Source organism: Fundulus heteroclitus, unplaced genomic scaffold (genome assembly GCF_011125445.2).
Source record: "Fundulus heteroclitus isolate FHET01 unplaced genomic scaffold, MU-UCD_Fhet_4.1 scaffold_47, whole genome shotgun sequence".
Taxonomy (NCBI): domain Eukaryota; kingdom Metazoa; phylum Chordata; class Actinopteri; order Cyprinodontiformes; family Fundulidae; genus Fundulus; species Fundulus heteroclitus.
In genome coordinates, this window is record NW_023396890.1 from 2,673,697 (window position 1) to 2,699,522 (window position 25,826).

General features: G+C 47.0%; 1 protein-coding gene across 1 annotated transcript; it reads left to right on the forward strand.

The window, feature by feature from the left end:
• Positions 1–447: 447 nt before the first annotated feature.
• Positions 448–20,631, forward strand: baiap2l1a (BAR/IMD domain containing adaptor protein 2 like 1a). Its single transcript, XM_012867091.3, has 14 exons — positions 448–731; positions 1,743–1,818; positions 1,894–1,980; positions 6,962–7,023; positions 8,195–8,266; positions 8,338–8,472; positions 11,028–11,180; positions 11,260–11,385; positions 12,442–12,556; positions 12,624–12,837; positions 14,600–14,659; positions 14,752–14,902; positions 18,436–18,476; positions 18,576–20,631. The coding sequence occupies exons 1-14, from the start codon at positions 681–683 to the stop codon at positions 18,646–18,648; spliced, it is 1,416 nt and encodes a 471-aa protein (XP_012722545.2). The 5' UTR covers positions 448–680; the 3' UTR covers positions 18,649–20,631.
• The last annotated feature ends 5,195 nt before the right edge of the window (positions 20,632–25,826 follow it).

Genomic DNA, 25,826 nt, shown 5'->3' on the forward strand with positions numbered 1-25,826 from the left:
ATGTCATAAGAATATTTGTGATCCAAACCAGGTGAATAGGGACTGTGCTTTGGGTTAGTCCCAAATGAAATTTTAATTAAATGATGATTTTAGTGGGGAGGCTGTGGGTCAGGCGCTAGACTCTGGCTGGTAAGGTTCAGAAAAAAAGAGAAGCTGCTGGATTTTAGTCTCACATTAAAACATGTGTGAGGATCTGAAACATGAAGGTGAGACAACAGGAGAAAGAATCCAGAGGTCTGTAGTTAGCTTTAGAACAGCGCCCCCTGCTGGAACACCTCCGCTCACTGCACGTCCTGTGGCGCCCTCTGCCGGTGCGTCACAGCATTGCATGGAAACTGGCTGAACAATGACAATGCGTCATGATTTGAGGTGTTTCATTTCACCTGTTGGCGACTTTAATGAGCGTGACGCTGCTGTTACGTCACTGGGAACACCCCTTCCCGCGCGCGTCCTGCGCGCTCCCGCGACCCTAAACGCACCCAGAGGACTGTCAGTGAGGCAATCAGCCGGTCCGCCAGCGGTGCTCCGCGTCTCTCTGCCCACATGCACAGAACCGAGGTCGGTACTGGGAGCTGTGACCGGGAGCAGCAGCTGGATCAGAGAAGCGCGTCCGGGGTTCGTCTCTCTGCCTGAGTTAGTTTTGCTGACTGGAAGCTGCTGCTGAGGGAAGAGCTGCCGTCATGGCTCGGACGCCCGAAGGTGTGAGCAAGCTCACGGAGAGCACCTACAAGGTGGGAGAGGTGCACCTGGAACACCTGAAGCTGCTGCTTCCGCTTTTAAATGAAGCTGAAAGGCTGTTTTCTGTCCGCTGTTGGTTTAATTGTTAATTTTTCTGCTGATGTGACGTTTAATTAAAGTGCTGGTTTTACGCTGACAGCTCGGTGCAGCCCTGCAGTCTGCGCGGTGACCAGGAGAACCAACCTGTTCTCTATCACCTCCAAACTGATCTTAATGAATATGGCAGACATCTGGATCTCATGTGAGGGAAGCTGGCTGACAGGACAGCCGGCCCAAGGCATAAGCAAACTGAGCTGCTGCTGCTTTGGACCCTAGAAAAGTCACCGTGTGTTAAATCTGCCAGATGTTCAGCAGAACCAGGATAAAAGCTGTGGGCTTTAATTAAAGATGTGGCCAAGAAACGATTTAACTGATTTAACTGTAGGTTATCATATTTCTAAAGTTTCAGTATTAGTGAAAGCACAGGAGTTAAAGGTATTAATGGTGCTTTGGAGGCTGGTGGGTTTACCATTAAATCATTTATCCTGGCTGAGTTCCTGCTGAGCATGATGTAAAGTGTCGTTGGTTAGAGGATAAACAGAAAAAAGTGTCAGTCTTCCTGTAGCTGGCAGAGAGATGGATGGAAAGCAGGAAGCAGTCGTGGCTCACCTGTCCTCATAGTTCAGGTCGGGGTGTGGCTGCAGAGACGGGGCAGGGCAGCCGGCGTTAAATCACTCTTAACGCTGTAAATAGCTGCGGCTCTGCGGGACTTTGACCTTGTGGGGATTTCACAGCTTAGAGGTCAGGTTAAAGATTGAAGCGCTTTATTATCGACACGTGACGATATTTATGGAGCAGAAACGGTTGAACTTAAATCTCAGTTTTGCAGCCAGCCAGAATAACTTTTCATTCCAGATGTTTACCAGGAAGAGAAAGCGAAAGCAGCGGGTTGTGACGGTTTGGCTGCTGGGAGTATCTGTGCTTCAGGCCTTTGTGTCACAGCCAGTCCTGCTCTGTCTCCCCAGAACGTGATGGAGCAGTTCAACCCGGCCCTCAGGAACCTGGTCAACCTGGGGAAGAGCTACGAGAAGTCGGTCGCAGGTGAAGCAGCTGCAGACGCCTCGGCTGTTCCCTGATGACGGCCGACTGCATCCTAAACCTTCTTTTGTCTTGCAGCCATGACTCTGGCAGGAAAAGCCTATTTCAGCGCCGTGTCAAAGATCGGAGAGCATGCCATCGTGTCTCCTATGTCCAGGGAGATCGGTGAGTTGTTGCTACCTTCAGGTGGTCTGCAGAGGGGGAAGCGCGTGTTTCTGTGTGGCTGTCATGATGCTGCAGCTCCTCTACAGATGAATATGACTTACAGCACAGGGACGGCCGTTTCCTTCCCTCACCAGTAAATCTGAGAGGAAAGGTAATGGCAGACATGATGCAGGTCTGAGGATGATGACTCATCTGCTTGGACAGAGACGGGGGGGGGGGGGGCTCAACGATGCAATGATGCAGCTTCACTCAGCTTGGTGCTGATTCTGTGACAGAGAGCTGGGGTCGCCTAACTGTTAATTATTAATAATTAATAATAATAATTAACAATAATAGGTACTGGCTAAAGTAATCACACCCCTAGATGTTAGCCACGTTTTCTCAACCCTAAATAAAATCCAGTCACTTCTAGAAATCCTTTAATCCAGAACCAGAGTCCAGCTCTGGGTCCAACTGCAGAGGTTCTGGTTCTGGTCTCAGATGAACCTCCAGCAGACGGGTCAGGAAGTTCTGGTCCAGTTTCCAGCAGGGTCAGGTTCTACAGAACCTCCCAGGTGGACGTCCACCAGGCCTGACGGGCTGGACCAGGACAGAGAAGGAGGTTCTGTTAAGCATTTACTCAGTGGGGCTGAATATTAATTTAGAACTAATTATAAAATAAGGATTTTAAAACTGCACACCTCGTTCTTCAGCTTTGTGTTGGTCCGTCCAGTAATAGAAGTCTGTGGTTCTGCTCACTGCGGTGTGAAGAACAGTTCTGCTGCTAGAATCCTGCTCAGCAGAAACCATGGGGGGGGGGGGGGGGGGGGGGGTCGATGGGGTTGGCTCCAGCGCTCATTTAGAAATGATTCATGAAGGAACATGAAGCGAGTTTTTAGTTGCTGCTAGACAGAAGGTCATAGATGGTACCGCCAGGGACAATCTGAACATTTGCATGGCGGGTCATGGACACTCACACAATACAGGTCCTGAGTTCTACACAGAACCAGACCAGGGTTCTGAGTTCTACTCAGAACCCTGGTCTGGTTCTGTGGTCTCAGAACCCTGGTCTGGTTAGAAGGGAAGAGTCTAAGGACACTAACGGCGTAATAAAGCCAGTATGAGCCTCAGCAGGCATGTAACAGCGGGCGGCGCCATCTTTGTTTGTGAGGGAGGAGCCCGCAGGTTACAGACGCTCTGACATCATCGTTTCAGGAACGATACGACACAGAACCAACGTTCCTCTGACCCGTTTCAGTGATCATTGTGGTCTTCATAGGATCAGAGAGCAGCGGGTTCTGGTGCTGCTTAGGTTGGACCAGAACAACGAGCTAATCTGATGCTAACTCATGATTAGCGCTGACTCTGGGAGCGTGGCATTAGGCGCTCTACGCCATGCGAGGCGTTCCTCTGCTGGGAAGCAGCGATCAGGTTAGCTCAGCCACACCTTACAGGAGGAGCGCCGTGTTCCTGAGCGGAATAAACATTTCTCTGCTGATCAGCCGAGGGTTAGAGTTAGGGTTAACCCTAACCCTACCTGATGGCAGCTTCTTTACAGTCACATCTGCTGCTCCAGAACCTCTGACCAAACACAACCATCCGCTGATCAGTGGGTCACCAGGACCTGACTGACCGGCAGCACCACTGGGGGGTTCAGATCATCCCCAGAACAGAACCGGTCCAAACTGAAGCAACCAGTCAGGTCTGAGAGAGGATCATCAGGATGGACCTTCCCTCCATCCAGAAGAGAAGCTGAGAAGCTGCCAGCCGGCTGCAGTTCAGACCAACGTTGCTGTAATGAGCATCACTCTCCACCATCTGCACTTCAATGGGACCAGAAATATTCCTAATTTATTTTTAAGGAAAATGTTTAGACGGCTGCCAGGCAGTGTGCAGCAACCAGTGGGGGAGGGGCAGCGCTATGTTGCATATAGCTGGAGATCTCAGGACCTGTTAAGGGTTTGAAATGTTGAAGGTTTAGACGTCCTGCAGGAGATTTCTTTCACTCTTTGAAATGGGAAAGACGAGAAAACAGGCCAGTTAAGAAAGTAGAGAAAAGAAGAAACATTTTCAAAGCCTGGTTTATAATTTGTTTTACAAACAGACAAAAGGAAATTTAGGTTCGAATAATTCAGTAAAACAAAATTTAACGCAGAAGAAAATACATTTTAAACTCTGAAACCGTAGTTTTAACAATATAATTTCTAGGGAGGAATAAGTTAGCACCCCCCCCCCCCACATTTAAAAAGGTGAATCAGCTCAGGTGGAGATGACATCATCACATCATGACATCATCACATCATGACATCATCACATCATGACATCATGACTCAGCAGGTTGTCCTGCCTAAACCTCACACATCCGGTCTGGTGCTCCTGACTGTAGAAGTGAGCTGAACAGAGAAGACTGGAGCAGGTTCTGGTTCTGGTCGGGTTTAGAGATCCGAGCTCAGCCGTTAACTAGTCTGCAGGTGGAGGACATTCAGAGCATCTGCCTACATCTCCACATCTGCCATAGCGAGTTCCCCTGAAAGCAGACCCCAGATGCTGAGAGAAGTCTCTAGAAAGTTCTCCTGGGCCCAGCAGCAGGTTCTGATTCAGCTGACATGGAATGAACGGGTTTACGAGGAGGAAACCTGCTTCAGGAGAAGCTCAGCTGGTCTGAAGGAGCTTCAGGTGAAGCTCAGCTGGTCTGAAGGAGCTTCAGGTGAAGCAGTAACTGCTGCCAACGGCTCCATGGGTGGAGAGACCGCTGCACACGTCAGAGATGATCCATGATCTTCTCATCTGCTGCTGGGTTTACTTTCCCTTATGTAGCGTTTAGTGTTAAATGGATGCATTGATCTGCAGCAACACGCGTCACAGTCCTGCGTGTATCTGCTCCGTGATCCAGGGACAGTTTACCTTTCAGCGCTCCTCTATCCTCCTCCCAGAGCCGTGCGCTGGGCAGCGCCGCTGTCTGTGTCCTTCTGCTAAATCCAGCCGCTTCACACCAGCAGCCATCCCAGTACAACGCTGACAGCAGAGAGAGCGTTAATAGAAAAAAGATAAAGTAGGAAAATGACTGCCGAGTAAAAGAAAATAAGCAAAATAACGATGAGGATGTAAATAAGTGACAGTTTGATGCTGCGTGACAATAAATTAAGCTTCATCATCATGAAACATTTCTTCACCCAGTCTCTCTCCTCTGATCACTGGGAGCGCATTTGTTTGTTTTTTTACTTCCTGTACTATCCACCAATCAGAACCTTAGAAGACAGCATCACACCTAGCAACAGGTCAGCGCACCTAGCAACGGGCTCGATGGTCCTCACTCAGATAAAAATGTCGGTCTCCTGGCTGAAGCCTCAGAGCGACTCTAGGAATGTTTAGGCTGAGGGCAGCTTTGTCAATCAGGGCTTTAATTTCCACGTTTTAATCAGTCGGTCCCGTCCCCGGATGTTTCGTCTTGACTCAGAGGAGGCGGACATGTTCTGCCACACGCCAACGAGGAAGCGTGTCAGCAGATGACTAATAATCTGATCAAAGGTCAGATGGAGCTGACTCTGTTCCTTCTGCTTATCAGAGCCAGAGAGGCGGCTTCGTCCCAAAGGCCTGAATCCCAGCAGCTCTTCAGACGCCGCTTCCTGTCATTAAACCAACAGGTTGAGGTTGTGAAGCTGCTGAGACGATGGCTTCAGTCATGGATGAAGTCACCTGGATGGCAGGACAAAGCCAGATTCTGATCATATCTGCAGCGTGCATCAAACATGCCAGCAGAAGTTTATTTGTGAAATCTTTCAAAGGAAACTAGATTATCTGGATGCTTCAACTGAAAACAAACGAGCTGAAACGGCCTGATGAGAGACGAGAAGCAGAACTGCTCCTGGTTCTCCACCTGATGGAGTCTCTGTGGAAACACGGTGGGCTCTCAGCGTGTGATGAGGTTCAGGACGTTTCCCTCAGGTGGGTTTTCACGCCTCGTTGGCCCTAAAGGTGAACCAGCGGCCTCTTTGACCCGCAGCAGACGGCGTTCTCTCTGTTGTTGCTGCGGCACAAAGGCAGCATTTACCAGCAGCTTCTGGTGACCTTCACCGTGTTGTTGTAGCTGCAGCGCTGAACGCTCGCCTCATTAAAGCCGTTTACTCTGTCAGGCGTCGGCGTGCTGACACGGACCCAAACGTCTTTTCTAGGATCGCTGACTGCGTCACGTATGATGCACGTTAAAACGTCTCTTTCCCCACTACATAAACTAATTAACCAATAAAAGATCTTTATGTTTCCACTATTTAACTAGAAGTTGTCCAGTTTTAGCAACAACTGAAAGACAAAGATTATTAAAGATTAAAGGTGTTTAGTTCTGTTTTAAAGCTCATTTCACTCCAGTGGCTTTAGTTGATCAGTTTTTAGCTTTTTTAAATGAGACACAGACGTAATTTATCAGTTATTATTCACTGAATCAAAGCTCAGCCTGACTCCCAGTTCAACAACAGGATGACGGTTTTAGCTCCTCAGAGCGGTTCTGGTACCGACTTCATCAGCCTGTCAGTCTCTGCTGTGTCCCATCAGAACCGTCTGAAGGGTTCTGGGTTCTGGAGACGTCGGGCGTGGCAGACCAGCCTCGGCCTGAACCGCTGGAGTTCAGGTCCTCTGGCTCGCATCACGATGAAGAAGTTTTATTCACAAACCAAGCTGTGGCATTAAATATGAGCTGTTAACCTCACAGTTTCCAGTTTGCCTTCTGAGTGCAGGCATCAGAGCGAGGAGCTCTATTGATCGTAGATCTATGACTGCAGGGATTTAATAGATTCTCAGTTTAACAGCTGCATTCAGAAACTGGGATGCAGAGAAATCATGAGTGATGAAAGCCTGAAGGTTCATCATCAGGCTGTCAGTCCTTCTCTGTAAATGCATCAACCAGAGTCTGTTTAAGGAAAATAACCCTAACCCATGCAGCGTTTCATCTCTGAATGAGTGTTAAGAGGTTCTGACGGTCCGATGATTTGCTGAACGTTTCTTGCAGGCGTCGTTCTGATGGAGATCGCAGAAAGTCACGTGAAGCTGCACAACGAGCTGGAGGAGAACGTGAGTAGCTTTAAAGTCCATCAATGTTCCTGATCCGGTTCCTGCGCTCCTTTTAATCTGAAGGTAGAGAACATGAAGAGAGTTCTGCGCTCTAGAACCCAGAGTACCTGAGTGCTGCCCCTCTCCCACCTGTTGCTGCTCAGCCAGCCTCCACTGTTACGTTAGAAGCAGAAACTATGAAGCTCTGCTGCAGACATTTAGCAGCTGTTTACTTACTAAAGTGTAAAATATTTTACTGATAATTACTCATTTAGCAGCTCTGACAACCATTGCTGCTTTTCTGCTTAGAAATAAAAACACATTTTTGTGTTTGTTGGATCAGTGGAAGTATTTTAGATTTTAAAGCAAACACCAAATGCAGATTATTTAGTTTATCTCTGCCACAGCAGCTGAATGACGGTAGCCTCTGCTCACGCAGATGATTCATGGCACCAGAATATTTTCACGCCTGGAAGCGTGTTTCTCTGCAGCTGCAGGGATCTCAGCCTCGTTCCTTGGAGGATTGTAGAAACATCTGGAGGTTCTGGAAACCAGGAGCAGAACGGCTTCTGCTGCTAGAACCCACATGACTCAGTCCAGTCATGGGCAGACCTGGTGTTCCTGCTCAGGTTCCTGCCAGCGGTGCAGAGAGCGGCTCAGAGGCACGCCGCCTGGTTCTGTGGTCTTCACCTGGTTCCACCCGGTTCCACCGGGTTCCACCGGGTTCCACCGGGTCGCTGAGGTCCGGCCCTCGCCCTGCAGAGGGAGCTCAGTGCTGCTAAATCTCCTCCTGGTAGATGCGGCCATGTTGGGTGAGGCTTAGCCTGTCTAGGTGCATCCATGGACTTTAGTTCCCTCTCATTCAGAACAAGTGGTGCAGAAGGTTCTGGAGGAGAGGAGCGGCCCAGGACCCGGTTCCTTAGAGTTTAACCTTAGCATAGCTGAGCTCCTCTGACTGCAGACGCTGATATTTTAGACGTGCTAACAGCTCAGACATTCAGTCCAACGGCAGGAAAAGGTTTAGCCAGACGACTTAAACATTTTAAACATGCTGGTCATGAAACCTTTAACCCAAACCAGCAGAACCGGTAGCCAGAACCGGTGTGCCCCCCCCCCCCCCCCCCCCCCCCCCTGCAGGTTGCCCTCTGCATCCTGGGAGGTGAACGATGACGGAAGCTTTGTCTCTCTGCAGTTCAGGAGGTTTCACAGAGAGGTGGTGGTTGAGCTGGAGAAGAAGACGGACATGGATGTGAAGTACATGACGGTAGGTGAGCGGCGCCGTTGGTGCATCGTCTCTCTGGACGTCAGCCTCACGCCGTCACCGCGTGTCTGCAGGCGACCTTCAAGCGCTACCAGCTGGACTACAAGATGAAGCAGGACTCTCTGGACCGCTCCCAGACCGAGCTGAAGAAGCTGAGGAGGAAGAGTCAGGCCAAGCACTCCTCCAAGTACGACCTGAAGGAGAACGAGGTGAGCCCCCCCCCCCCCCCAGCCCAGCTGTGGTTTAACATCTGAACTGAGCTTTAGTTAAAGACATTTAGCATCTTTACTGTAGCTACTGCTCAGTGACCCTGTTATACATTTATATTCTTAGTTTTATTAATATTTTCATATTATCTGGTTTATTTCCTTTTAATTCGCAACATAAAGCTCCAGAATCTGTGATGGTAATTTATGTAGCTTTGATCAGTCAGAAAATCTACATTTTTTACAATAAAATAAGACAGATGGTGTTTTTTTTGTGGTTTCTAGTGTAGAATATATTAAGTTAGCCCCCCCCCCCCCCCAGAAGCAGAAGCATTAACTGCTTCATGTTGTTTCTTATCTCTGATCATCGCGCGTCTCTGAATTCATCCGTCCTGCTAAAAGCTGACGGCACCGCTGCTGCACCGCTGCTGCACCGCTGTCTGATAGAAACCTGCTGATTCACCCAGGACGGTTCTGTGTGGTTCTGGGGTGGGGGTGGGGGGGGGGGGGGGGTTCTGGGGGGTTCTGGGGGTTCTGCAGACTCCAGGTTATACATCACAGATATTTACATAAACGTTCTGTGATAAAACCCGATGTGAGGAACCCCAGCAGTGGGTCATAGTTTAAACTTCCACGTTCTCCGCCACCAGCTGTCAGCTTCGTTAATGTTCATCAGAGTTCAGCGAGAAATTTCTGAGCTGTTTTCATAGCCGAGCTGCGGCGCCATAAAACGGGCCGTTTGGGTTGGTTCTGCTACTCTAGGATCAGATACGGACCCGTCCGGTTCTGATCATGATCAACGCCACACGATGCGATCAAAAACACGGATTAAAGAGACGAGTTATGATAAAATAAAGGAGGATTTCTATTCTGCTGTAAGACTAATTTAGAAAACTGATCACATCATTTAGACTCATTAAAATGTAGAAATCTGTTTTTTCTCCTGACTTCTTGGTTGAATTCAGAATAATTATCTAAAACTATAATATAACTTTGGCCCTCGCTACGCCATCAGGCGACAACAAGCAGCAGCAAAGCTTTTTACCGCCTGCTTCCTGACTAAACACGGTTCACGCATCAGAAAGACGTCCGGCGCCTAAACTCTGACGGCTCTGGATGGACGTCTGAGCAACATGTGGACAGATGTGCGTTGGGAGGAGCTGGTCCTGCGTGTCCAGCAGCAGAAAGTGGTTTGGCTTTATTTGCTGATAAGAGAATGTCAGCACCTCTCTGCTGTTTCTGGGTTTGCCAGATAATTTATAGACGTCATGAGTTTGGTGAATTTCACCATTTTCTCCAGGAGCTGCATGCCGACGAGGGTCTCTGTCAGCGATGGACCTTCTGTCCCACGAGGAAATACTTAACAGGAGCAGCTGCTGCGCCTGTGGAGGGGCTGCCATGATAAACTTCAGTCAGAAAGTAACGAGTACAGCTTAGCTTCTCTGGTCGACCGCCGCGTTTTCCTCCAGAGACGGCATGAAAACCAGACGCTGCAGACACTGAAATGGTGTTTGGTCTGAACGCACCATTACTGAGCCATCTACAACTAAGGAGCCTCTAAACCCTGAGTTAACCCTTTACAAACTGGATAAACTCAGAATAAACTCTGGATAAACTCTGGGTAAACTCTGGGTAAAGTCATAAGCTGCGTTGGAGCTGAACACATCTTAAACACGCAGGTATCTGACTCCTGACGATTGGAGTTAGTCATTCCGGTTCTGGTCTCTTATCCAAGCCGACCATTTTGGACCCACTGTTTGGTTAAAACACAATAAACCCAGAAGGTTTGTGCATTTATAATCAGTCCGTCATCGTTAAAGCTCAATGGGAAGACAGGAAGCCGTCTGATGTGGGTGGAGCTCTGAAACCAGAACCTTTGTCCATCAGTCTCAGCTTTTTAATTTTCTGGTAAAAATGAAGCCGCCTGCTTTCTACTGAGCGTGTTCCAGGCCTGAGCAAACGGCCGGTAATGAGTTCAGAGCTTCTGGCTCACAGTTGCAGCGTTTGTTTGCTGTGGAAGTGGGAAATGAAGAGCCTGAATTCAGCCTGGTAGAAAATGAGCTGACGCTGTTGGTGGAGTCTTCCTCTGAGTGCTTGGAGACCGGCTGCTTCTCCATCACCATGACAATCCAGGGAAAATTGATGAGATGGAGCAGAAAAGCAGAAGGGAGGGGTTTTAAAGATGAGCTTCATTCTGCGTCTGGTTGACTGGTTTATCTGCAACATGAGAGGCAGAATAAAAAATCTGGTTACCTGTAGGCATCTAAACTCCTCACCTGTGATGTTTTCACCTGGATTTGTTTCTACTCACATTGCTGGCTCTGTCAGCATGCTCCTCCAGCTTAAAAGTCCCCAAACTGTTGTTTTTTACTGGGACTGATGAGCTCTGAGCTTCAGATTGTAGATGCTGGACAACAGGAAGCAGTTACTGATTTGAAATATAGCAGATTGTCTGAAAAGCTGAAACAAACTAAATAAAGGATAAGATCTTTGCCTAAATGTTATTAATTTGAGTCTATGACCTTCTATGACCTTCCTGCTGGCCTCCATCTCTGCAGTATTTGGAAACCATCACCTCCCGGCAGATGGACATGCAGAAGTTCATCGCTGAAGGCTGCAGAGAGGCCTTCGTGGAGGAGAAGAGGCGCTTCTGGTTCCTGGCAGAAAAGCACTGCATGTTCTCCTACCAACTCACCAACTTCCACGACAAGGTGAGCTGGACAGATGCAAACATCTGGCGCTGCCAGTTTATGGCCTTCTTATTTTCCCAGTGACTTTTCCTTCTTCCAGGCCAAAGAGATTCTGAGCTGCAGGCTTCCCACCTGGCAGGAAAAATGCAGCAACATCGACAAAGTGCCGGACACGGTGGCGACGATGATAGAAGGCCTGTCCATCAACCCGGATCAGCCGGCACAGGTAGAAGATCTGCGTGGATGTGTTGCTCTCAGCTACGCAGTAAATGATTATAAAGAAGACTCTGAACCAGATGTTAAATGTTACACTAAGAAATGTTAAGGATTTACTACTTTAGATCAAAGCTGTAGCTAAAGCAGATTTATAAAAGCTCTGGTCAAAAATAATAAGATGGAGGCTCCTTGTTTATTCAGAGCAGAAACGCAAAAATCTATTTTTTAATTCAATTAGTTTATTTATATAGCACAAATCCCCAACATTGTACCAAAGTCAGATTCCATCAAATCCTTCTGGTTGGTGAGCGCTTCATCACATCATAGTATATAATATACTAAATTTATATAAATGTATAACCTGACATGATGTAACAATATAACATGAGAGGAAAGATTTTAAACAGCTGGATTAGTCCGTCTCAGCCTTCTTTCAGCCTGTTGATAGATGTTGTTCAGCAACAGGTAGGGGAGGGGGCTTAGTGCTGCTTTATGCTTTAAGCAGCAGGAGAAAAGTCCAGTTTTAGCGGCACTTTCGTCCTTGAAACCGTAATAATTATAGGGCAGCGCTAGTGCTAGCTTACGCTAACTGGAAGCCTAGCGTTAGCTTAAGTAAAGTAGCTAATTTTACCCCTGGTGATAAAATTAAAAACCCACCGATGACATTATGATACGGGATAACGTTACCTTCTCTTAATTTCTCCTGTGGAGCTGAATCAGGAGCTTTTATAATTAAAAATGGCCGCCTTCTAGTCTCTGAACCAGCAAACCGGATCAGTGTGGTTCCTGTGATGTTGGGTTCTAACAGCTGAGACCAGCCTTGGTGCTGAAGGAACCCAGCAGTGCTTGGAGAACATCTCCACCAGTCTGGTCCTGCTGTCCCTCACAGGAAACCATGTTTGTGCTTCTGTCCAGACTAAAGTCCACCTCAGAGCGTAGGAGGAAGTTACAGCTGCTTCAGTTACTGCCCTGACGAGCACTTTGGTTTATCTCATGCAGTCATGTGACCTGCATGTTAACCAGACCGTGTTTTTCACGTGTTCCCATGAACCAATTCCCTCCTCAGAACAACCTGGGCTCTTTGGTGCCGCCTCCTGCACCACCGCTGAGGATCAGTCCCCTGGCCAACATGTTTAACCCCGAGCCCAGAGCTCCAGTCAGACCTGCAGACGTCGGCTCAGGTACCCACAGCTGCTTCAGAGAAGTCCTCCAGAAATGTCCCGCGGCTCATTCATCCTTCCTCCTCAGACCAGAGCAGCCGAGCAGAGGGAAGCCTGTCCAGGTCCACATCCACGTCGTCTGATCTCAACCTGGGGAGGAAGTCCAGAGTCAAGACCATCTTCCCCCACACGGCGGGCAACGACGCCACTCTGCTCAGCTTCGACGACGGCGACATCATCACCCTGCTCGTCCACGAGGAGAAGGACGGCTGGCTGTATGGAGAGCTGGAGAAGACTCAGCAGTGAGTGTCAGAGCATCTCATGAAGGTGCCGAGGTCCGTCCTCTCTGTGGAGGACGGCAGGAGCTCCAGGAAACGTGTGAAGTTATCCTGATATTTAAACGTTTCATGTAGCTTAGCTGAAACGTGCGTTAGTGAAGGATGTGTGAGATGTTCTTCTAAACAGGAGTAGACGTACCAGTCAGAACGTTCAGTTCCTTCCAAACTATATTACTGTCAGCGCACCACACCAGAACCCGGGTCACCGCCAAGCCAAGCATGGGGGGACAGTGGAGAGGAACCTCCAGCAGAACCCGCCTGAATATGTTCAGACGTCCGCCAGGTCGGACCGAAGGTTGAAAGGCAGGTTAGCCTGTAGAAGCACTGAGCCAGGAGTACTTTCTAGTATGTAGAGTTAACGACAGCAACCGCTTATAGAAAGGATTCAGCTAAAGAGAGAAGCACTGAGCTAGGAGTACTTTCCATGACAAAGACGAATAAAGAGCTAACAGGAAGTTAAAGTTCAACAGTAGAAATGAGCCAGGGACTGAAAATGGAGAGGTTGCTCTGTTAATGGTACCAACGTCTCTGAGTGGTTTCATCCGGGAAAGAAAGAGCTTTGAGCAAAGAGTACTTTCTATAGGAAAGAGGAGATTGGGCAACGTTAAAGGCAGCAATAGTTCCACCTGTGAATGTTTCCAGGGAGGAGAAACTGCTAATTGTAGAAAGTCCCATAGAAAGTAGAGTCAGGAGTACTTTCTACAGGAAAGAAGAAGCATGCATAGACTTTGGGGCTGTAAATTTTGAATTGTTGAGTTTGGATCCGTCAGCTGAACTTTGAGCCGCTTGAGCGTGAAGTTGTGCAGCACTGAAAGGGCTTTTCTGGCTGGATAACAGGGACTCTGGTGAGCAGCTTCAAGGAAGTTTCTCAAGGCTTCTGGCCCTAATTAAAAGAAACGAACTTCATTTCTCTAACATGCACACCGAGCGCCGCCTCAGCCAGCGCCACGTTTGTCAGGGAACAGGCTGGTCTGGTTGCTGTTGTGCAGCAACATCCATGAAAGGTCGCTCCAACCGGGCGTTTTGTGGCGCTGCAGCGCGGTGGACACGCCCGCCAGGACAAAGTGCTTCAGTTCCCAGAAGTATGCCGGGCGTGGCTCACATAACTCAGGTGGCGGTACTAGTTTGGGCCGCGTGTGTTCTGGTATCTGGTGGTGCTGATGCATCATGCCTGGAGAAGAACGGCAGGAATGTTTTATACTCGTTACTTTCTGACTGAAGTTTATCATGGCAGCCCCTCCACAGGCGCAGCAGCTGCTCCTGTTAGCCGCTCCTGTTAGCCGGTCCTGTTAGCCGGTCCTGTTAGCCGGTCCTGTTAGCCACTCCTGTTAGCCGCTCCTGTTAGCCGCTCCTGTTAGCCGCTCCTGTTAGCCGCTCCTGTTAGCCGCTCCTGTTAGCCGCTCCTGTTAGCTGCTGCGGCTCCAGCCGCCTTACAGCAGGACGTGGAGCGTCTTTCAGTCCCGCTTTGCTCGCTTCGTCTCCTGCAGGGAGCGGCTGGTGCTGCGTGGCTCTTTGGGACGGAGGATGTTAGTGCAGGCGGTGCAGCTTTATCAATCACTGAAGCAGCCGTTTCCTAGCAACAAATGCAGCCCGTTGCTGATTGGCCGTCTTCTGACCCGGTAAAGGAAGCGTCTGCCGGGTTTGTCCCCAGCAGTGGTTTAACTCATGCTGGTCAGAAACCTCAGGACTTCTTCTCTGCTCTGCTAACATGTGTTTGTGTCTCCAGGCGCGGTTGGTTCCCCTCGTCGTACTGCCGGCCGTACGCCGAGCCCGTCGTGTCCAACAGGTAGGGAAACACGATGCATTCTGGGAGCTGGGTCAGAGGAGCGTTCCCGCTGCTTGACGGCCGAAGCCTTTTGCGTCTCTGTGCCTCTGCAGCAACCTGAGCACGCCGGTGAGGAGTCTGAGCATCGCCAGCCTGCAGGAGGAAGACGAGCTGGACGAAGACTACGAGCCCGTCCTGCTGCCGCCGCCGGACTACAGCGACCCGACCCCGTCCAAACCCGCGGTGCCGTGGTCTCAGAACACGGTCAGTACTGGCTGATGATCGCCTGAAGCTGCACCTGACCTCACTGGTACAGGCTGAGGTCTGTCTGCAGTAAAATGTGTTCTCTCCCCTTTTCCACATTAAAACAACAAAGTCACAAGTTAGAAACTCAGTTGATTTCACTGCTTTCTACAAATAGAAATCTAAACCTCGTCCATCTTCATCAGCTCTGAGCTGTTGAAGAGCAGCATCCCCTCAGCATGATGCTTCCACCGCCGTGTTTCTCTGTAGGGATGTAGGTGGATCCATGCGTCCTCCATCATGTTTTCTCTCGTGTGACCAGAGCACTTTCTTCCACGTTTGGACTTCATCGCTTCTTTTCAGCAACGACTGTCTTCCTGCTGCTCCTCCAGAGCCACCATGGTCCTCCTGGTTAACCTCCACCTGAGCTGCTGGTCTCTGCAGCTCCTCCAGAGCCACCATGGTCCTCCTGGTTAACCTCCACCTGAGCTGCTGGTCTCTGCAGCTCCTCCAGAGCCACCATGGTCCTCCTGGTTAACCTCCACCTGAGCTGTGGGTCTCTGCAGCTCCTCCAGAGCTACCATGGTCCTCCTGCTGCTCTGATCAATGCTCTCCTGGTCCAGCCTGTCAGTCCAGGTGGACGTCCATGTCCTGGTAGGTCTGCAGGTGGTCCATCCTCTCTCCAGGTCCACATGATGATCAGAACTCTGGGAGGTTCTGTAGAACCTGACCTGCTGTAAACTGGACCAGAACCTCCTCCCTGACCCGTCTGCTGGTTGTTCTCTGGTCTCCATGATGCTGGATGTTCTCTGAGGCCAGAACCAGAACCTCTGCAGTCAGACTCAGGTCTTATGACACAGAGAAGGACTCTGGCTCCTGAAGGCAGATGTTTGCTCTGGATTTTATTTCAGGTTTTTATTTGGAGAAATCTTTGGAGAAATCGTCTTTCATTTTACTCCACGGATATAATAATAATAATAATAATAATAATAATAATAATAATAATAATAATAAATTATATGAGCCTCTTTGTGTTGGTTTGTCACCTCTAATGAAATGTGTGTGAAATCATCATGGAGGATGAAAGCTCTGCAGGAAGCCCTGCTATCATCTCCCTCCAGATTCCTGACTCCTCTCTGAGCTCTGACTTTCAGCCTGAAGGCGTGTTTCAGCTTCAGGGATGTTTTTCTAAAGGCTTTCATATGAAGCATACCTGTTGCAGGTAGATGGAGGTCTTCTGGGGATGGACACGTTCTCCCTGGCTGAACCATAGCAGCCAGAGTTAATCGAGGTGTTTCTCAGACCGTGAAGGTCCCTGAAGGTTTCCTGAACGTTCAGACCCGACCGCACCATGAAGGCACACAGGCTGGACTTTGAGTCCAGGTCTTATCTTCAGCCTCGCCCTGAGCACAGCTGCTGAGCCGCTCCCCGCTCCACCTCCACCTCCACCTCCACTTCCTGCTTCCATCCCACAGAAGCCTCTGGGTGTTGGTTGCTCTTCACACATTTACAGTGTGAAGGCAGCTATGGGCAGAAGAGACAGGCAGGTTTCTGCTGTGGTTGATCAGAGTTAAAGATGGCGCTGAATTACTGCAGCAGGCGCCGACACGCCTCATCCTCCCTCCTCTGCTGCTGCATCAGGGCCACGTGAAACTCTGGGGACGTCCCCTGGAGCTCTGAAAGCAGCATTAAAACTGGACTTCCTTATTCTAAAAGATAATTTCAGTGGAGGCAGAACAAAAGAGCGACCTTTGATCTTCTGTATGACGCGACAGGACGTCATCCATTACCATCAACCGCAGACGCAGCTTCACTCATCCTCCCTTAAACCAGCCTGATGTGTCCCACAGCTGTAAGGCCTTAAACCCGCATATTCCTTTATTTTGTTACTCTAAGGACTCATTATTAAACTAATAGTTTTCTTTTTTTCCTCTACAGCCTTTAGCTACATCTGGGTTTAAATAAATAAAGTCTCCTTTATTTGGTTTGTGGTTCGACCTGCTGGTGTGTGTGTGTGGGGGGGGGTCGTCTCACGGTAACAACTTCCACACTGAAGAGGGTTGCTGTCCTCCCCACGTTTGGTCCCAGTCAGGTTAAAATCTGGTTCCTGTGTCACCGGCTCCGTCATTTTTGTTCCTGTGAGTTTTTTAATAAGTTGGAACCACTGAGCCTGGTTGTGGTTCTGCTGGAGGTTCTCCTCCCTGTTAAAGGGGAGTTTTCCTCTCCACTGTCGCTTCATGCATGCTCAGTATGAGGGATTGCTGCAAAGCCATCAACAATGCAGACGACTGTCCACTGTGGCTCTACGCTCTTTCAGGAGGAGTGAATGCTGCTTGGAGAGACTTGATGCAACCTGCTGGGTTTCCTTAGAGAGGAAACTTTCTCACCAACCTGGAGGATCTGATGGAAGCTGACTTTGGAAAGAGACTTTAAATGACGTGATGTTAATTGGTGCTATATGAACAAAATTTAATTGAATTAACCTTGGATGATGCTGGTTTTATCTTCTCCGGGGTCTAATAGGTCTGATCCCAGGTCAGCTGAACTGGGATTGGTTCAGAATCAAAGTTCTTGAGCCACAGCGTCACATGTTGGTTCTAGTTAACGGTTTGTTTTCTGCAACCGTTTTACTGCCATCAGACGACACAGGACTGGTTTTTATCTGAGTTCTCTAATCTCTAATTTTCTAAATCTCTGATACCATCATAGAGTTTTCTTTGTTCAGTCGACACTTCTCATGTATCGGTGCGTCTAATCGCAGCTCTGAATCTGAGCATGAAACATTTAGCATTTAGAAAATGTCACTGAGGTTAAGAAGTTAGTTATGCTGTGGGCCACTAGCTCAGTATTTTCACTGTTCCTAAATTCTGCTTTCTGTTAGTTTAATTAATCCGGATTTACGAACATTTGTTTCTTCTGTCTTTGTGTTGATTAGAAATAAATGCCAGTAAATTGATTTAATGTCTGAGGAATAAAAGCAGCAAGGTTTCCCTTTGTGGATTATTTAATTGCATGTTTGTTTTGCACATTTTATGCTGCAGTGTGTAAAAATATTTCTGTGCTGAAATGGAGCCTTGTTTTATGATATCTGGGAGTTTTCTGCCCCCTAGTGGAAGGTCATGGTAATATTTCCTCTGCTGGACGCAGCGTTTCCTCCACACATGCTGACCTTAGAGTCTCTGACAGATAAATAGCTGATCTGATGGGTTCATGTCGTCTTCATGGATGTAGAGCTTCTGATCCCCCAGCATGCAGAAAATCGGCTGATTCAGCAGCACCTAAACTCTCCCTGCAGCCTTCGTTAGTCTTGTCTGGCTGTAGCTCCGCTCCGGGCTTAGAACGCATTACGTTTGCTCTCCTTGGTCCCTGGGCTCGATGCCAGATTGTTGTTCTGGGCTGTTAGCCAGAGATGCTACGTGTCGTTCAGCATTGTTCAGATTCCTGAGCAGCTGAAGCTGGAAGACGGCGGCTTGTTTAACGTAAATCCTAAACCGGTGTGGCAGCTCTGGCTTCTTCTGCTGCGCTGATTATTTTCTCCTTTGTCTCGCTGACAGGTGTCTCTGGTTAATGGGACTGCCAAGCCTCCTTTCTTAGGGTGAGTGGTGCAGCTCAGAGGATAAATTCATAGATCTGTGCTTTTTCATGAATTGGGAGCTTATATCTGACCAGTAATTTTCTCTTTATTTTGCTGCAGAGGAGGAAATCCATTTGCGACGGTGAAGCTGCGGCCGACCGTCACAAACGACCGTTCAGCGCCGGTCATCTAACAAAGAGCCAAAGGAGTTTGTTTTGTTGCCACGATGCCTTCGGGGGAATGGAAAGAAATGCAAACATCTCCCTTTCATCTCACCAGCCTGCACCTCGCCTCTCTGTTCTCTGCTTAGTTTAAAGGCCGACTGTTAGAAAACTGCAGCTACGGCATGTTTTACGTTGGCCATAATAGTTACCCATGTACGACTAAGGCCCCCTTCACACTGAATTAAGACTGCGCTGCATTCTGCAGCATCTGCTGGATTGAGGCACATTTGGAAAACGTTGTTCTGGTTTCCTGCTGCTCTTTCACATCTGGGCTTTCTTCTCCTTTGGTAGAGAAACAGCAGTAAACTCTTTCAAAGCGCCAGGATGGTTCCCAACTATTTACAGAATCCCCCTTTAAATGTGGCCGGTTTCTGCAGCTCCACCATCAGTTTCAGCCTGGCTGTGGAAACTTCTCTTTGAAAACGTCACAAACACATTTTGCATGTGACGTTCACAGCTTCTGCCAGTTTTTAAATGATATGCACAGTTTGGAGTTGTGTGCGCTCCTTTCTCCAGCTATGAGCCGTGTTCCAGGGGAAGTCCAGCTCATACCTGTCCCTATATGCAAGGGGCTGGAGCATGCCACTTGCATATGGAGATGCTCTTTTGTGGTGGAGGGTGGGCTTTTCCACTACTGCTGTTTTTCACCGATCATTTTTGCTTGAATCCAGAATGACATGACAGTTGCATTCTGGGAACTCTCACCTTCCATCACAAGCGAGAGAATATGCTGCATTCGCCTCAGAGGGCCTCTGAACACCCTGAAGAGGCCGTTCACATGCTGCCCAGTCTTAGTCCGGTGTGCAGAGGGCCAAACACAGGTAGAAGTAGAAAATGTCCTGAAAATGCATCCAGCCTAGTTTCTGTAAACTAAACTCCAGTGTTTGGACACTTGTCTCCACCCTATGATGTAATCCAGAAGACAGCCATGTTGCAGCTCCAGTGCATGCCTTGCAATGCAATTTACTGCGTGTATTCCAGTGACAGTCGGCCCATGAACAGAAAATTGCATTGGAAGGCAGTCATGCAGCTTTTGTTCTCTCATGAAAAGATATTTAGACATTCAAGATCAGGAGCTATTTGTCCAAATGCATCTGAATCTTAAGTCAAAGGTACTGGTCCACAGATGACGTTCAGCAGGCTTAATAGCAGCTCTGCTTTTAATTTGAACCCTTTTCCTCCACACCCCAAGCATTTCCACTTCTTCTTCTCTGTCCCTGGTAGACGTTTGGGTCAGATTGCCCGGCCTGTTAGTAGATGAAGACCTTCAGTTGTTCAGCAGGCCCTCCTGCCATGTAAAGTAAGCCGTGAGGCTTACAACGTGTTATGTTGAGCTGAACCTTTTAAGCCTTTTTAAAGAGAAAACAGCAAGAATAAAGAGATGTTGTGTGTTTAATCAGCGGCACAGAGCAGCAGTCCGGCTGCCTTACCAAAAATCCTCTAGTCAGACGTATTGGTGCCTAAAATAGTCTGGGATGCACAGAGGGTGAGAATGAAGGGATGATTCTGTAGTTTGAGTTCAGTTTTGAAGAAAGCTTTTTATATAGATTATGTTTATATGAACTATTTAAATAAACCTGAATGCAGACGCCCACTGAGTTCAGTCTGAGCCATGAAGCTCCTCCTGATTTTGATTTCACTACTGGGGTGTAATTTAAATGACTTTTTAAATATATTATTTTTCACTGTTTCACTCATGTAACACAATGTATGTTCAATGCACACTTTATGCAAAATTAAATGGGCTTTTGTGGCGGACCACTGAAATGGAAGCAGGATATGTGTTGTATGAAAATGATTTACAGTGTATTTGCTCTCTGAATCCAGTCGTATGATTAAGCGAGTCGTAAATCTGCTCATAGATCTAAAACATGTTTACTTCAGCGACCTTAACACTGCTGTCAATCTTGCTTTTTTCAATAAAGATCTGGAGCTGGTCCATTTAATCAGTGGTTTGTTGTTATCTGATGTCATGGACACAACCGGGGTCTAAATATGATGCATTAGGCAATGGCGCCACCTAGTGGGAGACCTGGGAAGGAGCATTTCCTGGATGTGCCCCCTTCGCCTGTTAGGTGTATTTGATGAATTAATGAGAGCTGGAAATGGGTTAAATCTGTAGGAAACATTCAGATCCTGCAGCTTATCCTGAAGAAATGATCCAAAGGATTTTATACGGAACCAAATATCTGAAGCGGCTCTATCCGTGTTTAACTGTGTGATGGGCAAAGACGGTTAGATTATGCCTGATTGCTGTTTAACAATAACCATCATTTTAAAACAACTTTATATATTTTTCTTCAAAGGAATTTTAAAAATATATATTTTATAGAGTTTTACTAAAATTCTGTGGATTGTGTCTCTACATCTCTTGATTCTTAAAGCTGCAGGTGAAATCTAAGCAGAGAGCGCCCTCTGCTGGAGGTGAGCTCCAGCAGAGGGCGCTCTCTGCCGCCAGACACAGAACCATGTGGTCAGTCATGCTGCTGCTCTACTGATGCTTCAGTTTCCTTAACAGAAAACATTAATGAAACTTTCTCTTTTCTCACAAACTCGGTAAAGACCAGCTGTGAAATGGTTTATAATAAACATTTTCCAGATAAACAGCGTCCCTTATTTGTTAATTCTCACAGCTTTCAGTAATCAAACTCTCCCAGAAATACTTCTTGCTTCAGTTCACCGTCAGATATTCTGTCCCTGGTTTCATGTCCATCATCAGCTGCTCCTGTTTGGGTCTCCAGGCCAGAACCTTTCTTATTGAAATAAAATAAAATAAATGTATTCTTTGATATTGTTCAGTTTGATATTGTTCAGTTTGCTCTTTAATAGTTGATTTCCATTCTAAACAAATTAGTTTCTAGTTGTCTGTTTCCTGCATGTGTTGGTGAACATTCTCAGTCATCCATCCATTTTCTGACCCGCTTAATCCCTCATGGGGTCGCGGGGGTCGCTGGTTCTATCTCCAGCGTTCACAGGGCGAGAGGCGGGGTTCACCTGGACAGGTAGATTCTCAGTCATCTGTAACTTTTTTGGAATCTCTGTCCTGCAGTTTCTCTCTGATTATTTTAATCGACGCAGCTCTGATTGAATCTAGAAATGAGTTTGATCCAGAGCAAATGTTCTGCTTCTGTTCAGCTCATCCTCATATCATGTCAGACTGAAGGTTCTGACTGCAGAAAACATCAGAACCATCATCTCCACCCGCTCAGCCAGAAAAAGTCCTGCGGTACCTGTTCTGACCACTTGGTGTCGCTGTTTGCATGCCTGCTAGAAGCTGCGCTGGGACAGAGAGACTCCCTGCGCTGGGACGGCTGCAAATCCCTGCGCAACACACACACACACACACACACACACACACACACACACACACACACACACACACACACACACACACACACACACTGCTGTATCAGAGCTGAAAGTGTTTTTGTGTTTGCAGCTGAAGGTCGAGTTCTTTGTTTCCTTCCATTTTCTTCTCATTTTCTTGCTTCTCGTCTTTTGTCCTCATTTTTCCCCAAAGAATCCCAGAGAACCTGCAGGAGGAACACAGAACCAATCCCAGATTTAAATAGCGCATCAAAAATCGAACCAAACACAGAACTGGGCTGTTGTTGTAGAACCGCAGCAGAACTCAGGATTCTGAGACCTCAGACTGTTTAAGCTGCAGGAAACATCACAAACCTGCAGAGTTTCAATAGTCGCGCCTTTTGCAAAGCGCTATAGTTGTAAATTAAAATTTGTTCTTCGTCTTTCCGGCTTTGTTTAATAAGTGAGACAAATTAAAAGTTAGATTCCAGGTTTTAGCAGCAATAAAACTGTATTTTTATACCAATGTGTTCATGATCACAGATTGAAAAGTTCTTTGATTTAATTTACAGATGCACATAAAGATTATGGATTATGTTTTGATGCCTTTAGTAGAAACGTGTTAATGTTGAGATTTGAAGCTGTTGGACATTTTTCAGGAACTGAAATTCCTGACAGACTTTAATTTCCCTGATTGTTGGTTATTCTGGCATCAACGTGAGCCGCCCATCACACAATGAGTGTGTAAAAACACATCTGTTTAAAATTGCCTTTGACTGTTCTAGTTAAACAGTTTTACTGTTTTTAATGTTCTTTTTTGTTACTACATTCTATCTCTACTTGCTTTTATTCTATTTTCTATCTACATTTTATTATTTTGGTATATCTTAATCATGTAAAGCACTTTGTATTGTCTTGTACTGAATTGTGCTATATAAATAAATTTGCCTTGCCTTGCCTTGCCTTGATGCATGTGATGAAGGCGCGCCGGACCTTATCCATCAGAAACGGCACTGAGGCTGGTGGTTCTGTCCAGGTGACTTAAATCTACGTTACTAGCATCCAGGTGGATATTTATTTCATATGAATCCTCCTTTTGTCCCACAGGAAATTCAAGGTGCATGGACTTTCTGTCCATTTAACATGAAATAGTCCCTGCATAAAATCTAATAAAGCTTCTTGCATGTATAAATCAAGCAAAGCACTATGGTGAAAGCAGTAAGACTCCACTGGTGAAAGTGAAACCTGTGTAAATATCATAAACTTAAGGTTTATTAGCATTTAATGGTGAGGGACTTATTTCCTCTCAGCCAGGTTCTCCTGATCAACCAGAGACCAGCTAGTCTCAGTGAAACCAGTCTCCACAGTAAGCCCCACTCTGCTCTGTGGATCTTCCCAAGTTTATCTCTTCATGTTTCTTTTCTTCTCATAGTTGGGCTGCTATCCTTGGATTTAGTTCAGGTATTGTAGCAGCAGACACCGCTTTAATTTACCACTCAGAAGCTGAACTCAGGATGTTGCATACCTTTACGCTGGACTGCAGGAAGTCTCTGCTGGGGTACAGGCCTCCCCACAGAGTCCCATGATGAGGGCAATGCACGCTCCTCCCTATCTCAGAAACAGCTTATCCTTTTGTTTATTGACCAGTAGCTCTGTCAGCCCCTCTTTTTGTGGTTTAGAGGTAATTAACCTGGACTTGGTCTTCTCAGACGCCTAGGTGGCCAGAAAGGATCTCAGTCTGGGTTTCTTGATGGTCTAATGCAGGCTAGGTGTTCCAGTCTTTGACAGCTACTGTCCTGGAACTAGATGTATCCGTGGGGAAGTCTGACAGTTGGGGACAGTAGCTCTGGTGGACCAGATGTGGGCCCCCTGGTCTCTGCAGGTTACATTTGCTGATAGAGAGATCAGCCCCTCAATGCAATGTCTGTAAAAGCAGCTGATTTTGAATCCTCATCCACTCCTCTACATTATGGAGTTCCTCAGGGCTCAATCCTTGGTCCCCTGCTTTATTTCTTGATTTGCTTCCTTTGGGTTCAGTACTCAGAAAACAGAAATCTCCTTTCATTTTTATGCTGACGACAGTCAGATATGCATGCCACTAAAAAAGGAGCCTCTAGGATCAAGACCCCACTATTGTGTCTTGAAGACATTAAAGGGTGGATGGCTTTTTAACCTTAAATGATAAGAGAACAGAGGTGATGGTGTTTTGTCCCGGCAGCTCCTGTGAACCATCTGCTGTTGATTTGGGCCACTTGGTGCTTAATTAAGGCAGACTGTTTCAAACTTGGGTTTTAAAATAGACAGTGATCTTAAACTGGATCGGCAGGTAGGAGCAGTGGTCAGTCCAGTTTTTATCACCTAAGGCAGCTGGCAGAGATAAAGCCGATTCTATTAAAATAACATTACAAAACGGTTATTCATGCCTTTATTACAACTCGGCTCGTTTACTGTAATGCTCTCTACGTTGGACTTGGCCAGTCCTCCCTAAAGCGTCTCCAGTTGGTCCAGAACGCTGCTGCTCGTCTTTTAACTGGAAGAGGGAGAACATCACCCCTATCCTAGCTCCACTGGCTCCCTGCGCTTCTTACGGTTCATTTTAAGATTCTTTATTTGTTTTTAAACATGGTGTGGCCCCATCTTACCTCTTTGAGCTGCTTCACCCACACTCTCCTGCTCGTGGCCTCAGTCTTGTACCGAAAAAAAAATCCTGAAAACCGTTGAATAACTTCCAGAACAAGGTAAACTTTGAATATTCATGTATCAAAAGTGTTCAAATTAAGTTTAAATATGAAATATTGAGCATTTTTTACACCGATTATGGTATTCCGCGTTTGAGTGCTGCCTCCGTTTACGATCGGCCATTTCCGACGTGTGACGTCAGTTCAAGAACACCGAGAATGCGCGCAGCGAACTTGCATAGAAACACACATTGTTTACGTTGTACAACCGGTACGGCGTTCAAGGATATATGGATGTTTTCCAGGATCTTCTTTCACACACCAAATCTGCTGATCCACGTCTACTTTGAGCAAGCGCTTATAAAAATATCGCCAAACTAAGTCCACAATAAAATGCCTTCTAGGTGCGTAGTTGTTGGCTGAAGTGCAGACCGCGGTGAAGTTGGTTTGACATTGGACATTCAAGCTCCGTGGAGTCAGCGGAATCTAGCTCACGGTTGATCCGGTTGAAGGACTCTGATTTCGGCCAGCGTCTCTCAGCTGCTCCCTTCTCCCATACGCGGTGGGACCGTCGGGACCGTCAACAAATCTGATTTGATTTTTGTTTCTCCAGAGTGCTCCGCTGACTCCGGGGAGCTTGAATGTCCAATGTCAAGCCAACTTCACCGCGGTCTAGTACAGGCCAGAAACTATCGCTATATGGCAAGCCGTTTTAACATAAATTCGGTTTTACCGCCCTTACATTCGAGATATCTCAAATTGTTTTATGACTAGACGTTTTAGCAATTTAAAATATCTCTTATTGAATTTTGACTAGTCAAAATACCTATTCGAGATATCTCTAATTACATTCTGACTAGTCGAAATGACATCAGATTTTCCATTGAGTTGTATGGAGACATCAATTCAAGATATCTCAAATGAATTACTGACTATCTGAAATACCCATTTCAGCTATCTACAATTAAATTACGACTAGTCAAAATTACAATTCAAGATATCTTAATCTTAGTTTTGACTAGTCAGAATTCTAATTAAAGATATCTCAAATGCCACCATAATTCAAGATATCTTAAATGTATTTTTGGATAGGCGAAATGCAGTTTTGACTAGTAAAAACTAAATTTAAGATATCTTGAATTGTAATTTTGACTAGTCAAAAT